This window comes from Daphnia pulicaria, chromosome 2 (genome assembly GCF_021234035.1).
Source record: "Daphnia pulicaria isolate SC F1-1A chromosome 2, SC_F0-13Bv2, whole genome shotgun sequence".
In the NCBI taxonomy this organism is placed as follows: domain Eukaryota; kingdom Metazoa; phylum Arthropoda; class Branchiopoda; order Diplostraca; family Daphniidae; genus Daphnia; species Daphnia pulicaria.
In genome coordinates, this window is record NC_060914.1 from 5,217,698 (window position 1) to 5,233,542 (window position 15,845).

Consider the following 15,845-nt stretch of genomic DNA (forward strand, 5'->3'; position numbering starts at 1 on the left):
AAAAGTTTGCTCGGCCATCCCTTAATACCAATCCAAAAGGAATTTTCATTCCGAATTAGATTGGCCGAGTTATTCCCAATCTAGTAAATTGTATTTTTGACCAGTTTCCCACCCAGCCTAGTCGCCATTTTTTATTACTCTCTCTCGCGTTCCTAGCGGATGACAGAGGAAGCTACGCTTTCCTGGCCTTCACTTTAGACCGGGGGACATACTGTAGGACCTCTCATATAGTCTAACGGCCCCTATCCATCGCTGTGAATCAACAATCGATATTTTCTGTCTAATAACTCGATCTCATTGAGTTTGTTATTCTTGTGAAAGATGGACGCTAATTCGTCGTCATAGCTTCCGAGTCATTTCATATTTCGATTCGCAGTTTGGATTAAACTTAAGCTTTGTTTTCGTACGATTGAGTGATAGAAATTCGGTTGATACTGGTCTCGTGATATTATATAAGGCTGCATTTGTTATAGTTATTATGACACATACGGTATCCCTGACAAACTGGCTTTTGCAATCTTGCCTTCGTTTGTTGTGACGCTCCTTGAATTGTGAAATAGTTTCCGAAATGTCAGTTCTATAATTCGTTTGCGACATTGGCATGCCTGCCACCACAACTCTATATTGGAAACATGCTTTGCAGTACTCCAAGCAGAAGCGTAAACTTACTTTCCTAAATTTATCTTATACTTTGCTATCTAAATTAACTTCAAACATTTTTCAGGCTATCTTTTTGCTGTTGGATTCACTATGCAACTTGAACCACATTCTTCAAGATTGACAGTTGTACGTAAACATCTTCCAACACAAGTTGATACAGTTTTCACCCGTCATGGAGGTAGTGGCACTCACAGTAAATGAGAAATGTTTCATATCTTCATTTTGTTTTACATAGTTTTGCTGTTACGATTCAAATAAGTAACCAATTTTCTCTTATTAGAATGATTATGGACTACACCACATACAGCACAGACAATCAAAAGGAAGAAGTAGTCAGTATTTGTGTGTCCTCTACCAACGACTCTTACCCACCATTTGAAGTTCCAGCTAGGGAAGAATTAGGAGCACCTCTGCAAGGATTACAAACATGGGAAAAATGTGGAAAACTTTCTTCCTACTACAGCGATAATGGAAATCCTAATAAGGTGTGTTTAATTTTTTGGCTACGTTGTGTCTATGCTATGTGGAATCATGTATAGGCTATTTCTGCAGGAGAAGGATTTGCTAACCTACATTTATCACTTTTATGGAAGGGGTGCAGCATTTTGATTTTCGGTACTTTTCTGTATGTCAACAAGTTATTCAAATCACTGCCAAGAATACAGTAGTCAGTAATCAATGTATTTGTTGATTGCGTTTTTTAGCACACAGTTTTTGGTAAGAAAATTTACTCTTAATCTTAGAATCAGACGGCAGGTTTGGGTGTTCTTTCCTAGGGAACTGTTGCAACGTCATTGTGAGAGCATCTTTCGGTTTTAATGACAGATCATTGGCAGCAATTTCACAAATGAAAGCACCATAAATGTCAATCACCTTGTCTCCTTTCGAGGCTCCATTTGGGCTTTTCTTTTTCGTTTGTAGCCGATTTATTTCAACTCGTATGTCATTTTCTGACGGAAGACAAAATTCTTGTGGATATTTGACGGCCAACATTTCCAGCATTTGAGCTGGGCTCCGTTTGTTTTTTTTATCTTCTTCGCCTTGCTTGAACATTTCTAGGATGTCAGGACGATAGATAACTACGTGTTTAGGCCCGTACATTTGCCCGTTTTTGGGTCTTCTAGCCCAGCCTTTCGGAAAATGTAGTGGTACAGTAAAATTTTCAGAAACAAATGGCGATAAATTTTCTAAAGAGTTGTGAGTTGTAATTGATTGCGTCGTCCCGTTTAATTGCATGTTCCAAGCCGTCCTCAAAGCGTAGTTGACAAGATTTCTTTTCATTGGTATACAGGCATCGCCATTAGCACGCCTCGAATTTTTTTTTTCCATTTCTGTTGTCTAACTGCCAATTGCGCATCGGTATAAATGCGAATTCCTGTTATTTTCCCCACTTGCGTTGTCAAGGGTAAATTTTGCATAATTCCTCCATCACTGTTGTCAGAAGTTGGCCCGTCTGATTCTTCGCTGCTCGTCGATGACTCGTGATCCTTTGAATGTTCACCTTGTATCAGGTAGTTGGCAATCGTTGTTGTTTCTTCGTCTACCTCGCTATCATCAGAATCGAGTTCCTCAAAGTCGTGACTGTGGTTGACATCATCTTGTGTAGTTACGGTATTTGCCACTGGATCGATGACGACAGTTCTTGGATTTCCCTTCTCTGTTTTATTAACAGAACGATATTTATTAGAAAACGGTGCAATGCAAACTCAAACAATGCAGTCTGGGGAAGTCTACCTGAATATTCATATCCTTGAAGAGAGAAAGGAGGCATGTAATATCCTTGATGCGAAGAAGTAGAAATGTCAGTTGTGCTTGTGGAATCGTCGTAGGAAAAAAAAACGTCATTAGTACGCTTTATTATTTTCTTTAATTTTCGGTCACATTCTGCGAAATTCTCCACTAATTTGGAGACCGTCTCACGTTCAAGTTTAATCAGCTCCACAATTGAATTCTGCAAACCTCCGAAATATTTCAAAGCCGCAACCAGTTGGCTTGGGGTGACTACGTCATTTCCTGAAATAAATACTATTTTCAATAGGAAGCTGTAGATCATAATTATATCGAACAATTTTTACCTGCTTTACAATGTTCGTATACTACTTGCGTACTTCTGGCGAAATGGGCATCTAGGACTGACTTTCCGTCCTGAGTTTCGGTGTGTATGTAACGGCGGATGCATAAAGAATGGGCAAAACCTAGGTATGGAATGAGCATCAAAAGGACAGTGTTTTGATAACAACTAGCATTATCAGACTGTAGAAATACAGTAGTTATGTGTGGAAATAGTTTCTTAATCGCTATAACCACTGCTTCGAGAATAGATATCACTGACGTCACATCTTGCTTGCTTTCATTTTCAACTACATGGTCCATGTAGAATTTGTTGGGAACGGCGGTTTGAACACCATCGACGCAAACAGATGAATAAAATGTAATCATAGAGCCATGCCAGCTTATTCCTCTTTTACCGTAGTGATCTACAGTTTTCTCGCGGAAGTATACTGGCTCGAACTTCATCTTATAATCGAGCAAAACCACACACTCGTTTGAAAATCCATTGTGTAAACAATTACGCTCCATTTCGGTGTGCATTTTACGAATAGCAGTCTGTTGATTCAACACTCGAAGCCGGTGACCCATAAATAACTGAGCTTTCATTTGACAGCCATCTAGGGCTGTTAATGCTGAGTGTTGAGGCAGAGTCGAGTTTAAGATGAAATTCTTTAGATATTGGAATATGAAAAACAGATGACGACAATTACTGCACGTTGCAGTCGCATCAATTGGTTCATCTTCGCCACCGAGCGCAAACGACACTCTATGGGCGATGCAATCGTCATTGTCTCCGTTAAACCCATACTTCAAATATTTGTGTGCAGATTCAACCTCGCGTAGTAATTCCCTCTTTTCTTCGCCGCGGTCAAAATATGCGTCGATCAATTTATAGATGACGGCGAAGTTGTCATTTATCAAAAAGCCGGTAACGTAGTCTACTGCCTTACGCAACTTTGCATCGCAGTGCGTCAAAGCAGACACTACATTTAAAAAACTTGATCTTTTCAGTTGCTGTTCTTCCGGATTTCTAGTCGTAACACTTTTAACATAATTTTCGTATATATGTGTGCGAGACATTTTTCGCATAACTAACGGAAATCCACGCGCGACACCATCAACAATAAGAGTCTTCGTTCCCCATGACGTAAAGCACACGTTATCTGGGCTCAAAATGAAGGAAATAGCCAAATTAGCAGTCGTGCGGTTGAAACGCTCAATGCTCCGATTAATTCGTGAAAGGCACTGTCCACTCGTCACTTTCTTAAAGTCTTTCACTCCCTGTTGAAATTCGTGAGTGCCCAGTGTGAAGTCGCCGTCCAAATCTTTTAATTGAGCGATTTCTTCTCTTCTGTGTGAGCCACATAGGTAGGCCCTCGCCATACGCTGCTCCGTTTTCGACTTTTTTGAACGGACAATCGTGTGAATCAGTGGGAGGGTGAGGACGTGTTGCGATTGGTCACTAAACTTTGCAACTGATTTACTAATAGACACTTGTGCAGCTGGTCCACAAATCAGGACAGCTATTTTGGAAATGAAGAACTTGTATATTTTAGCAACACTAGTTTGCATGTGGTAATTTTCTTTTGATTCTTCTTCCCAGTTCATTATGTTTGATCTTACATCGGCTGCCGATAGCAGTTTTCTCAAAGACGATCTCTTATTTAGTTGAAATGCAGCATACAAATCAGCTAATGAAGCTATTGGTCTCATTGGGATAGCTGTATTCGCATCGTTCATATCATCTACTTCAAATTCTTCTTTGCCGGACAGCAAGACGGGGTTTTGGCAGCGCGGAATTCTATCTGACGGTAAAATTCTTCTTTTCTTTCTTGGCGGATCGGAGCTGCCAACCGTTTTTCGGAATCCGCCTCTTTTACGATTAATTTTTGATTCTATAGCTATCCCATCGTGGGCGCACTGGCACCTCGAACAACGGTTGCATGTGGAACATGACTTTACGCGACACCGGCACACAGACATGTTAGTGAGACTTATCCAGGTAGTGTACTGAAGCTTCTGAACCTTTGTTACCCGGTAAATACTATTCAAAACCAAGGTAATTGTTGACATCAAATTGTATTAACGTGACATAAGGGATAATAAATACTAATTTACAACCAAAAAAACGTTTTCTCTCCTCCCCCCCCCCTCCAAGTAAAGGGATTACAGAAAATACAACTTTTTCAACCTGTATGTGGTCTTGAAAAATTTTTGATTCTAACTCAAAATGTGTTCTTCTTTGACAGCCCAACGGCAACTGCTTCTGTCTTTTTCATCAGATTTCATCTGTTATAGATGTAGGGCCTAATGGAAATAAAGAATTAGGTAATGGATGAATACAGTCTCAATAACAATATTTACCTGTCGATTTCATGTAAAATGTGTTCTTAGTTGTCAGCCAACGGCTCCTGCTGCTGTTTTTGAAATCTATTTGAGACAATGGGGAAAATAATTAGCCTATTGATTACACAATTAGCAAGGAATGGAAAAATCTAAACACGATAACACTTACTTGACAAATTCATTGGTAAGTGTGTTCTCAGTAATCACAGCCCAACGGCCACTGCTGCTATTGATGTATTCTATTACAAGAAATGAAAATATGGAGTTAGCTACTGATCACATGAATAGAGAAAGGTCTGAACACAATAAGAAACACGATGTTTACCTGGTGAATTCATTTCGAAATCCTCCATCCTCTGTAGTTCAGCATCAGCTTCCATAGCTGAATGAATAATAGCCATATGGTGGTCAATCACGGCACGGATTTCAACAGGACTTCTTTTATCTTTCTCGTCTATGAAATATTCGTTCAGCATTTCGCTGTACAAAATCCCATTTGAAGTTTCTTCGATAGGTTCCCAATGCATCTCGGTGTTTACTATATTCACACGGTCCCAAACGTCAACTGCAGACGACATAACTTATGCATCGCGAAAACGTTCGCAATCGATATCATACTGTCAGTTATCGATTACTATCAAATTTGAAGCCCGAGGTGCAGAGAAAGCGTAGCTTCGTCTGTCATCCGCTAGGAACGCGAGGGAGAGTAATAAAAAATGGCGACTAGGCTGGGTGGGAAACTGGTCAAAAATACAATTTACTAGATTGGGAATAACTCGGCCAATCTAATTCGGAATGTAAATTCCTTTTGGATTGGTATTAAGGGATGGCCGAGCAAACTTTTGGTTGAATTTGTTTTTTTTTAAAGGTTAGAATTTACCCAAAAAGCGATGCCAAAGACCCCCTAAAATTGTTAAAATTTGAAAAAACTCAAACTTTAACATTAAATATCTCCCGAACGGCAGGGAATATTTAAATTCTGCAAACACAGGTGAATCCGGAGTAAAAAACTGGATATGCCTGAATTATTTCAGATTTCTAGGTCCCATAGCGGAATGGGAAAAAAAGGGGGGTCCATGGATTTGGTGCGGTTGAGTGGTGGATTGCTTGTTAAAAGAAAAAGTTACTTCTTTTTTTTGGGGGGGGGGGGAGGGGAGAGAGGTCTCTGCAATCCTGCCGTATGTGGCCCTTCCGTTGACTTTTTGGTCTTTTTTTATTCAAAGCTGTGGAATCTTTCCGGGGAATTAAAGTTGAAATTAATGAAAATGAGCATTGTATGGCGGTATAATTCTTAACCTTATTCTGCTGATCCAGCTTCAACATTATCTCCAGCCGATTCAGCAAAAACGTTGGTTCCAGCCTATCTGGTCGAAAAACAAGTTCTAGCCAAAACTGCTGTTCTAGCCGATCCGGTCACATCTGTCAGTCCATCAGCAGCATGCCTTTTGGGTTGGATCAGTTCAGCTGCGCCGGTTTTTCAACATTTTTTTCTTTTGAGGGGGTTTGTGCATCCCCGACTACCGTGGCCCTTCTGTTGGAAATTAAGACACTTTATCTGCTTTGGCTTTCAGACCAACTTATCCCTCTTATTTTATAGAGTTTGATCTAACAAAAGCAAAATAAAAATTTTAATTAGTGGAGCTTGCAAATTATTTCAGAAATTTATGGAACTTACCGGAAGGGAGACCAGCTAAATCTGCCGATCCCATCGCATTTACCCGTCCAGCCATCAACGCCAATCCAGCCGCAAACAAGCCAATCCAGCAACTACTGTTGATGCATCAGCATCAGCCTCACCAGACGCAAGTGATGATCCAGCATCTTCAGCCGATCCAATTGAGAGAAGAAAAAAAACAATAACCTTTATGTTATTTAAATATTTTATTATTTTATACCATCAGCTCCTGACGCACCCGAGAATCCAGCAGCCGGGACCCGCCAAGTCCAATCAGTATCATTGTAGAAGGAGACAGAAGATGAACACCCGCATATTAAGATGCACCTCTTTCCTATCGCAATGCCAGATTTATCCAGAATTCTCATACGTGCCCCCTCATTAACCGTCAAATAACAGTAAAGAAACAAGCAGTGTGAAGAAAAAGCAGCTGAGTTGAATAAAAACCACATCATTCAAATAAAAAGAAGAAGCATTGGGGGAAGAATGGTCCACAAATGAAGACCAGCATCATCTTCCGAATCAAATATACTCCAATAAGTGAACAACTTTCCTCCATTGTCTCCTAATTCTAAATAAATTAAATTAAATCATTTATTCTTTACGATGAAAAAAGTATAAATAATAAAATATTCTTACTCTTTGTTATATTCTTGAATTTGCTATGGCATCCAACACAAAAGTAACTGTAGGGTACGCAAGAATAATGGGACTCGTCGAAATCCAGTTACTTAACTTTGTACGTAATTTTCTGGTTGCATAATCTACAAAAAGGGAAATTTCATTTAATTGCTGAAAATGTATTTTTAACAGAAAAACAACACTTTCATTTGCAAATCATAAAAATTTTAAAAAATATATTTCTAACTTGCCATTTATAAAGAATGTATTCCACGTCATTAACTCCTGACTGTTTTCACTTTTTACAAAACACTGTTCAAACAACGTGTTCCATGATACTCAAATTTTTCATAGGGATGGAAATATCCAGCCCTTTTCAAACATATTTGTGTCGAAACTCAGGAGTAACGTAGAGCCTTACTAATACCATGACCAATCATTTGCTATTAACTTTTTCCCCATGATATAACCTGTTTCTGCCTGAGAGAGATTAATCACGGTAGTCATTGGAGAGCCTAGAGTAACTTTGCGATTACACTGGAAATTCACTCTCAAGAGTCGAACCATTACCGACCAACCAGGCTGGTGCGAAGAATAAACCAAGGAAAGGCTTAGCCTCTTATTTGCAGACTCAAGCCAAGGTGTGGACTAATGTCCGATTAGATGCAAGTGTGTCAGGTGCCATTTGCTTTTCCTACGCCGCAGGTAAACTGACTAGAAGCGCTTTAACGATTTTAATTTTAAAATCACACATGAAATTAAACTATGTAACAGTATCTGAAACGCCAAGTGAATTCAAACAAACAACCGAAATACATGGCTAAAGGGCAGCTTACTATCTCATCTGGGTCTCAAGACTGCCAAGGTAATTGTGGTTTACAACATTATAAGACTTGAGTATAACCAAATTCTTGAAGAATTGTGCGACCCTGCCTGTTTGGTCGCACTGGTCGATTGTCTAAGCCTTATCCCCAGGAATATATCGACATCGACGACCAACTTGTGATAAGGAAGTAAAGAACCTGATGCAAGTTGAAGCATTCCGAGGGCCGAAGACGGAATAAAGAATACGTGCTGGATGAAGTTGCCGCTTTGGTCGAACTGGTCAAATAGTTTCGCAAGCTGAGCAGAACCAACAAATTGTCTAGATTAACTAGAACCATCGCCCTGGAAAATGCAGATAGCAGAAACAATTTGCTCAGGTGTTGCAATAAAGAAACACCTTAACGGAGTTGTACGAAGAATGCCTTCGACTGTACGCCAAATACAACGATGTTGTTATGAGTGGGGATGACAAGGGACAGGGACTAGGATTCAGTCAGTGAAAAATAGAAGAAGCTCAACAGGAAGTAACTAGGACGGTAGACGCTTATGTCGTGGAAGCCGACCAAGCAAAAAAAAATAGGCTCACTGGAGGAAGACAACAGAATGAGTCGTAAGCCGGAGGACGGCGATGCTAGCTTATCCTACAAGCGAAAGGCGGGAGGTGAGAGATGAGAGACGGCAGTGGGAAAGAGGCAGGGTCGGACAAACGGTAAGGATATGATGAAACGGATGACAGCCGAAGCATAGAGTTCTCTGCACCTCTGGCTTCAAAATACTGGCCGCAACACTTATAAGAGGGCCTGCAGCATGCCCTTCGGTCTAAAGTGAAGGTAAAAGACGAGCAGTTTCGGCTGTCATCAAAAGAAGCGCGAGGGAGAGTTTATAAAAATGATGACTTGACTGGGTTGGAATTTGGACAAATGAGCCCTTTACTAGGCCTAGATTACTAATAACTCGGCCAATGTAATCCGAAATGTAAATTCCTTTTGGATTTGTATTGAGGGATGGCCCAGCAAACTTTTGGGAGAATTAGCTGTTTTTATATGTTCACTTTGTCCCATAAAGCGATACCAAAGACCCCCCCCCCCTAACTAATGGATTTCTTGTATTTTATATATATTTTTTTATATTTAAGGTTTTACTACTACTAGTTGTTGGCAGGGGGCGGACTTTAATGTCGCTGGTACAAACCATCGCCATATCAGCAATTGGAGTTCTCAAAGTTTGTTGTGTCAGAGTAGAAACCAAAACTGGGGGTAAAGGAAAAGCCGCAATCTGAATAGGACTACGGCTAAATAAAACTGCACGTTCTGGGTTCTGGAGCAGCTGGTTTTATGTATTCTCCAGATTGATAGCTGTCGTAGCTGTCGTAACTGGATGAATGAAGAACTACGAAAGATGTCGTCAAACTCGAAACGATTTGACAATGTTCTATTTACATCTTTTGGATCTCATGGAGAATAATATCCATTGCTAGAAAATAAAATAATTTACTGACCATACTAAAAAAGGGAACACCAATTAATATGATTTGTCAACTCTTTTTTTCCCTTAACGTCCATCTCGATCTAGTGTTCCGAACCGTGGAGGGTTATACGGGTTATTGTATTAGGCAAAAAAAAGGATATTCAATGGACGGTCTCTCTAAGGGAGAACTATTCTTTGTGTGGATTTTAGTGTTCAGCATCTCTCAGTCTTCGATAGTCTGTCAATACAGTTCATTCTAAGTGCAAAAAAATTTAATTTAAAATATTAGATTTTCAGTAAAATAGTGAGATATTCATCTACTCATATCAGAGCAATTAGAAGTAGTTGGAAGGCAGCCATTTGAGTTGGTAGGTTTTATCATGTTGCGCCCCGTTTATTAACCGTTTGTTAGCCACCTCTCTCGATTTGTGTATGCTGGAGTTATGTGGTAGACCACACAACCAAACCTTAAAATTACAGACTCCCATTGTTATCACCTAGCAGAGAAGTCGCTTTTGTAAACTGAAATGAGTTTTTTTTACCAGGAGTTTCGACACATATTTCCTAAAGCTTAACATCCTTTTGTCAGCAATAACAGATACAGCCCACGAGTTGAATTGCGAAATGCGTTTCGGCAATCACATCGTCTGTCAAGAAGAAAATCGTGTTTCTTTGTCTGTGTCTACTAATTTCGTTTTATTTCCCTATTTACTTTTTTACAAACATTTATCTTCCGTTTTACTTATTCAACTAGCGAAAAATTGAAAAAATTTGAATGGATTGTATGCATTTTTATTTAACATAAATCTCTACGAATATATATAAGTTTTTAATTCATATATTACACAATCAGTGTCAGTCAGGTTGTTCATGAGGAGAAAAAAAAGTTTTTTTCGAAGATTTTGTTCAGTTCCTCTCAATTATAGGGATGGGGAAGAAAGGTACTGGTAATGGGGTCGCTTCTTTTCTGCTTTTCACAGTCTCCTTTCGACGACAGGTGTTGAAGCGGCGTGATCAGTGCTTCCGTCGAAATTCACGTGCTTTTATTTGTTGTTTTCGATAAGTTAAAATGGGCACGTTAGATCGACAAACAATTTGGAAGCGCACACTTATTCTAATTGATGCTGAAAATGAGAAAAACATTTAACAATAGTTACTTACTTGTTTGAATCCATCAAGTGTTTTGACAGAGAGTTTCTGTACACTGACCAGTCCGAGCACACAAAAATGTATGACAACAGGACGGGTTCATGAATCAGTGGTTCTTTTTAAATCTTTTTGTTTATTTTAAAGTCTTCTTCAGTGTTTCTCCCCGCCAAGTGTATTTCGGCTAGTCACGTTTCCCTCCTTCCATAAGCTCGTTGAGAATTACGCAAATTTGTTCTAGGGAATAAAAAATATTGAAATTTTTAGCAATTTTCAAATTATATTACACGATAATGTTAAACAATGCGAAGTAATGTTAATATGATGTAGAATAATGTAAATATTTGGTAAAATTAATGAAATTTTGTTTGTTTTCTTAAACAAAATCTCACAATAAGACGTTGATTCGGGCTCAACATCCACTCAGTGCATCGGTACAGATCCCAAGAAAGGTAAAAAGGCAGATTCTATTGAAATTTCAACCGAAAACTTGCAGCACCACAAGACAACTAAAGGTTTGCGGCAAGCCACTTGGGAACGTGAGATAACCAGCCCGACTTTTGGGAAACTGAGAGAAAAAGCTTCCAAGGTCTGTATAAGATTATGATGTAAAAGCAACAGTACACTAATTTCTAAATTTTTATAACGTTCTAGATACAAAAAAATTCCGAACTTCTAAGCGTTATGATACCTGTTGTATTAAAGGAATGGATATTAGTAGAACCAAATTCAGTTTGGGATACTATCGGAAGATTTAAGACGTCGGATGTTTCGATAATTAAAATGTTTCCAGCGACCGAAGGTGATGAGATTAACTATTTCAGCTTCATTAAAAAAATGCAAGTCAGCAGAAATTTTGTCAAACTTCGGCTTTTGTTAATGCTAAATGAGCAACTGTTTTTAATTTCGATGGCAAAAGGCAGTTCAATTCCACAAGTGCTGTCCTTTATTTCGGAAGCCACTCAGAGTAAGTCTATTTCTATAATTTTGAAGTTGTTTCCTTAGTAATTTCTTTTTTTGTTTTGCAGATCTTTGCAGACTGAGTTGGCTCTTGTGGCGTGAAACTGAATCGCCTAAAGGTGATTGTGGTTGTGATTTCAATGCATCCAATTACCCTAATTAATCATATTTTGTAGGAGGAATTTTAGCAGACGACATGGGCTTAGGGAAAACACTGAGTATGATTTCTCTAATCGCTTGTCAAAAAGAAAACCAGCCTATACTGCCTTCTGAATCGGATATTAATGATCCCAATGGTGGAACGCTCATCATATGCCCGTCTGGTGTTCTTGGTAATTTAATCTTGTATAAACTTTTTTAAGACATGTATGGGAAACAACCAACTTTTCGAGATAAACGTTATTTTTTTTTAAATAGGGCAGTGGGAGCAAGAGATTCGTAAACATTCTGTGTCTCTAAGCGTGGCGATTTATTATGGAGCTGTAAAAAAGCGAAAAGAAATGCATCTTACGCTACACACATACGACATTGTGTTGACTTCATATGGGATAAGAATTATTCTTACGAAATACATTGTATTTACCTAAAATTTTATTTTAAATTGTGTAGATGATTTAAAGTGAACTGTCGGGTGAAGAGAGCCCAGTTAACGTGAAAAATGACAAAACTCAGTCTATACTGGTTCGGCCGCGTTATTTTGGACGAAGCTCATGTTATTCGCAACCCCTCAACTAAAGTTTCCAACGCAGTTAGCAAACTTCAAACTTCCCACCGATGGGCCGTGACAGGGACGCCAGTTCAAAACAGAGAGTTGTTCCTGTACCCCATTATACGTTTTCTACGCGTATTGCCTTTCAACAAGCAAGCTGCAGGCCTGAAATATATTTCTTCGTGCTCAAGCTCTTGCTGCTGCTGCTGGAAACACTGCTGCTGCTGCTGGAAATACTGCTGCTGCAGCACCTATTCGCCCTTCAGTCGGTCGTGCTCAAGCTCTCTCTCTGCTATTGCTGGAAATGTTGCTGCTGCAGCACCAATTCGTGCTCCAGTCGGTCGTGGTCGAGCTCTTGCTGCTGCTGCTGGAAATGATTCTGCTGCAACACCTATTCCAGCTCCAGTCGGTCGTGGTCGAGCTCTTGCTGCTGCTGGAAATGCTGCTGCTGGATCACCTATTCCAGTCAAAATTCCACCTATTCTTACATGTCATAAAGGAGTGCTTTACGACATGTTCAACTTTTTGACAAAGCATGTTCGGGCAGCAGCTATTGTCAAAACTGTCAAAATTGAAGGTGATTCCCGAACAACTATAACTGCACCCGGTATGAAATTTAAAATTTTTTTGGTTATTTATCTTTTTCATTTTTTTCTTAACATTGTTACCAGTGACCCATTTGTTGCCATTTTCTATGCCCATAACAATCCGGTATCGGAAAACAAAAGGAAAAGTGCCACCATATTTGTTAACCACCTGATTGTTATAGGTGCAATGACCATTGATGGTCAAAAAGGAGAAAAATTCGAGGACTATGTCGACAGCCTAGAGGATGTAAATGCGTCAAGGGGCTACTTCACAGTCCACAATGCCCGTACAAAAATGGATAATTTCCTTGGCCACAAAGTGATGAAAAGTAAACTGGAGAACCGGGGGCATATTTCTGCTACCTGCGGGTCCTGCGGTACCTTCACAATAACCAAAGTAAGTTAATTTTAGAAATAAAAAAATTTTAACTGTTTTTTTTATTTTTCAAATTTTTTTAGTCGCAGTTTACGCAGAAAAGATCGCTTCCCGTAAGCAAGAGGCTCTTAATCTAGCTTATCTGGAGTTTTCTGAAAAATTGTTCGTCACTGGATTAATTCTGGCTGCTCGAGCCTAAATACTTTCTGAACTGTTGGATTTTTGAAAGACCAGAGTTATAGACTACTAGTCTATAGCTCTGGTTAGAATCAGAATTTCGCTCCACTCATTTTTTTTTCATTGGAAGAGAGATGTTCTCACAAACCCCAACACAGAACTTTTTGTTTGAAATTTTCCTAAAATGTTGAATTTTTAAAAGACCAGAGCTATAGACTCCTAGTCTCCTAGTCAAATGTCAAACAATGAACGAGTTGACTGTTGCCGGAAGCTCATGTTTTTTATTGAAGGCTCTGTTAATTCATACGTTAAAAAGTAGAAAGTTTGTTTGATTGTAAAATTTCTGCTTTGCTGCTATCGATACTGTTGTAACCTCGCCCGGCAGAGGGATGGTGTCAATTTATAAAATTTATAAAATTTTGTCAATTTTGTAAAGTATTTTAACAGGAATGGGATCGTTTGGTTGGTGAGGAATCTGGGGTTCGTTAAGTTGCAGCTCTAGACTGCTCACTGTGAGTGGTACGCGATGTTGCCAAATAAGATATTAATGTTTTGAAAAAAAAACAGAAAACAGAACGTTGTGCCCTATCTAAAACTCCTTAACAACCAATAAAATTAATTAATATATTGATTGAAAATATATTTTTTTTTAATTCTTACTGTGTAGAGTTGGCCCATTTTGAAGGTATTCGATGCCATTTACAACTCAGACATTGTCTGTTACAATTTGGCGCGTCTGCGCAATTTGCTGGGACATGGCAGCTTTGTCAGGGGTATGGAGAGAAAGGTATGGGGATCTCTCCATACTCCTGGCTTTGTTAAACACAATTTCCGTGCCATGTCGAGAGTAGGCTCAAGCCATCATCTTATTGGATAAAATGTGGTCACGTGACTTTTGGCAACGTCTATCGGGAGTTTGACTGTGTGCAAACTTAGGGTTTGGGATGAAACGTCTACAACTCCTAGTTCGAAGCATACTACTACGGCGCACAAAAAATTAAAAGATCGCTGGAAGTGTAACTCCGCTTGTAGTTATGCCCACTAAGTATGGCAACAGATCTCCTGCTCGATTTAACGAATGGAATTTTTAGTTTGGTTTATATGCACCAAGCAAAGCTTTCCGAGGAGGAACAACTCTTTTCGATAAACTGCCGTCGCTCTCAAGAAAAAAGCGCTAAAAAAATATCTGAATTGGAAGGAAAACTCAAAAAAGAAGGATTGGGATCGTATGGTAACTTACGAAAATAAATTTTAACCTTGCATCTATTTTCAATAATTATTTTTGTAAATTTATCTTTTGTTTACAAACGAAAAGAACCCAAAAGTTACGTAGCAGGCCATCCTAGTGATGATATTACGCCTAAGACAGGTCTGCTCGCATCCGGCTCTGGTTCTAACGATGTTTGAAGACGCCGATTCAGAATTCACGGGTTTTGACGACGAGAGTTAGAGCGACACATATTTCCATAAACAAAACCCTGTTTTCCGAAGAGAAAAAATTAGCACAAAACTGAAATACATTCTAGATGGAGTAAAGGGGATTCTTTCGGTCAAAGAAAAAATTGTGATCGTCTCTCAATGGACAGCAATGCTGGATCTCATAGCTACTTTCTAATATTTCTATCGCCTATCAAGTCATAAACGGAAACATACCTGCCAACAAACGCACAGACATAATAGATGGTTTTAACGGAAACAAAACGGGGCAAAATCTAAATGGTGGGAACCATCTCTTCCTGGTCTATCCCCACTAGACCCTCGATTAGAGGCACAAGTTACAGATCGGATCTTTAGAATCGGCCAGACAAAAAGTGTTTCTGTTCACTAGATCGTAATTCAAGACTCGATAAAAAGAAAAAGTGTTGGCACTGTAATTAAAGAAGATAGCCACTGCCGACATTATCATCACGGGAGAAATTAATAAATCCAACGCGACTTTAAGTCTGGAAGACATAGAAGACATGATCGTAAACACTGAGGAGAGCGAATAAAAATTCAAAAAATAGATTTTAATTCCTCTACTAATGAATACTGAAAAAAAATCATTACTGACCTTTTTTCCTCTTTCGTACGAAACTTTTGCTTTTGAATGTATCACACCCAATTCGAATGTTTCATTCTCGCTCAAAACTTAAGCAACTATTACCCGATAAAAATTGAGTACAAATGGTTTGTTCCTCTTGCCTCTCTGAACACATCTTTCTTAGTCTCATTCGTTCGTCTCCAATACAAATTTGATATATT

The 15,845-nt window shown here is 39.1% G+C and overlaps 1 protein-coding gene and 1 long non-coding RNA gene across 2 annotated transcripts; one reads left to right on the forward strand and one right to left on the reverse strand.

Moving 5' to 3' along the window:
- Positions 1-518: 518 nt before the first annotated feature.
- LOC124327789 lies at positions 519-1,121 on the forward strand. Its single transcript, XR_006916212.1, has 3 exons — positions 519-659; positions 725-853; positions 941-1,121. It is a non-coding gene; the product is annotated as an uncharacterized LOC124327789 (long non-coding RNA).
- Positions 1,122-4,909: 3,788 nt separating this feature from the next.
- Positions 4,910-5,588, reverse strand: LOC124327557. Its single transcript, XM_046786515.1, has 4 exons — positions 5,384-5,588; positions 5,228-5,297; positions 5,077-5,142; positions 4,910-5,019 (listed from the first exon to the last, which is right to left on the reverse strand). Exons 1-3 carry the CDS (start codon positions 5,583-5,585, stop codon positions 5,103-5,105), a joined length of 312 nt encoding a protein of 103 aa, XP_046642471.1. The 5' UTR covers positions 5,586-5,588; the 3' UTR covers positions 4,910-5,019; positions 5,077-5,102.
- Between the last annotated feature and the right edge of the window lie 10,257 nt (positions 5,589-15,845).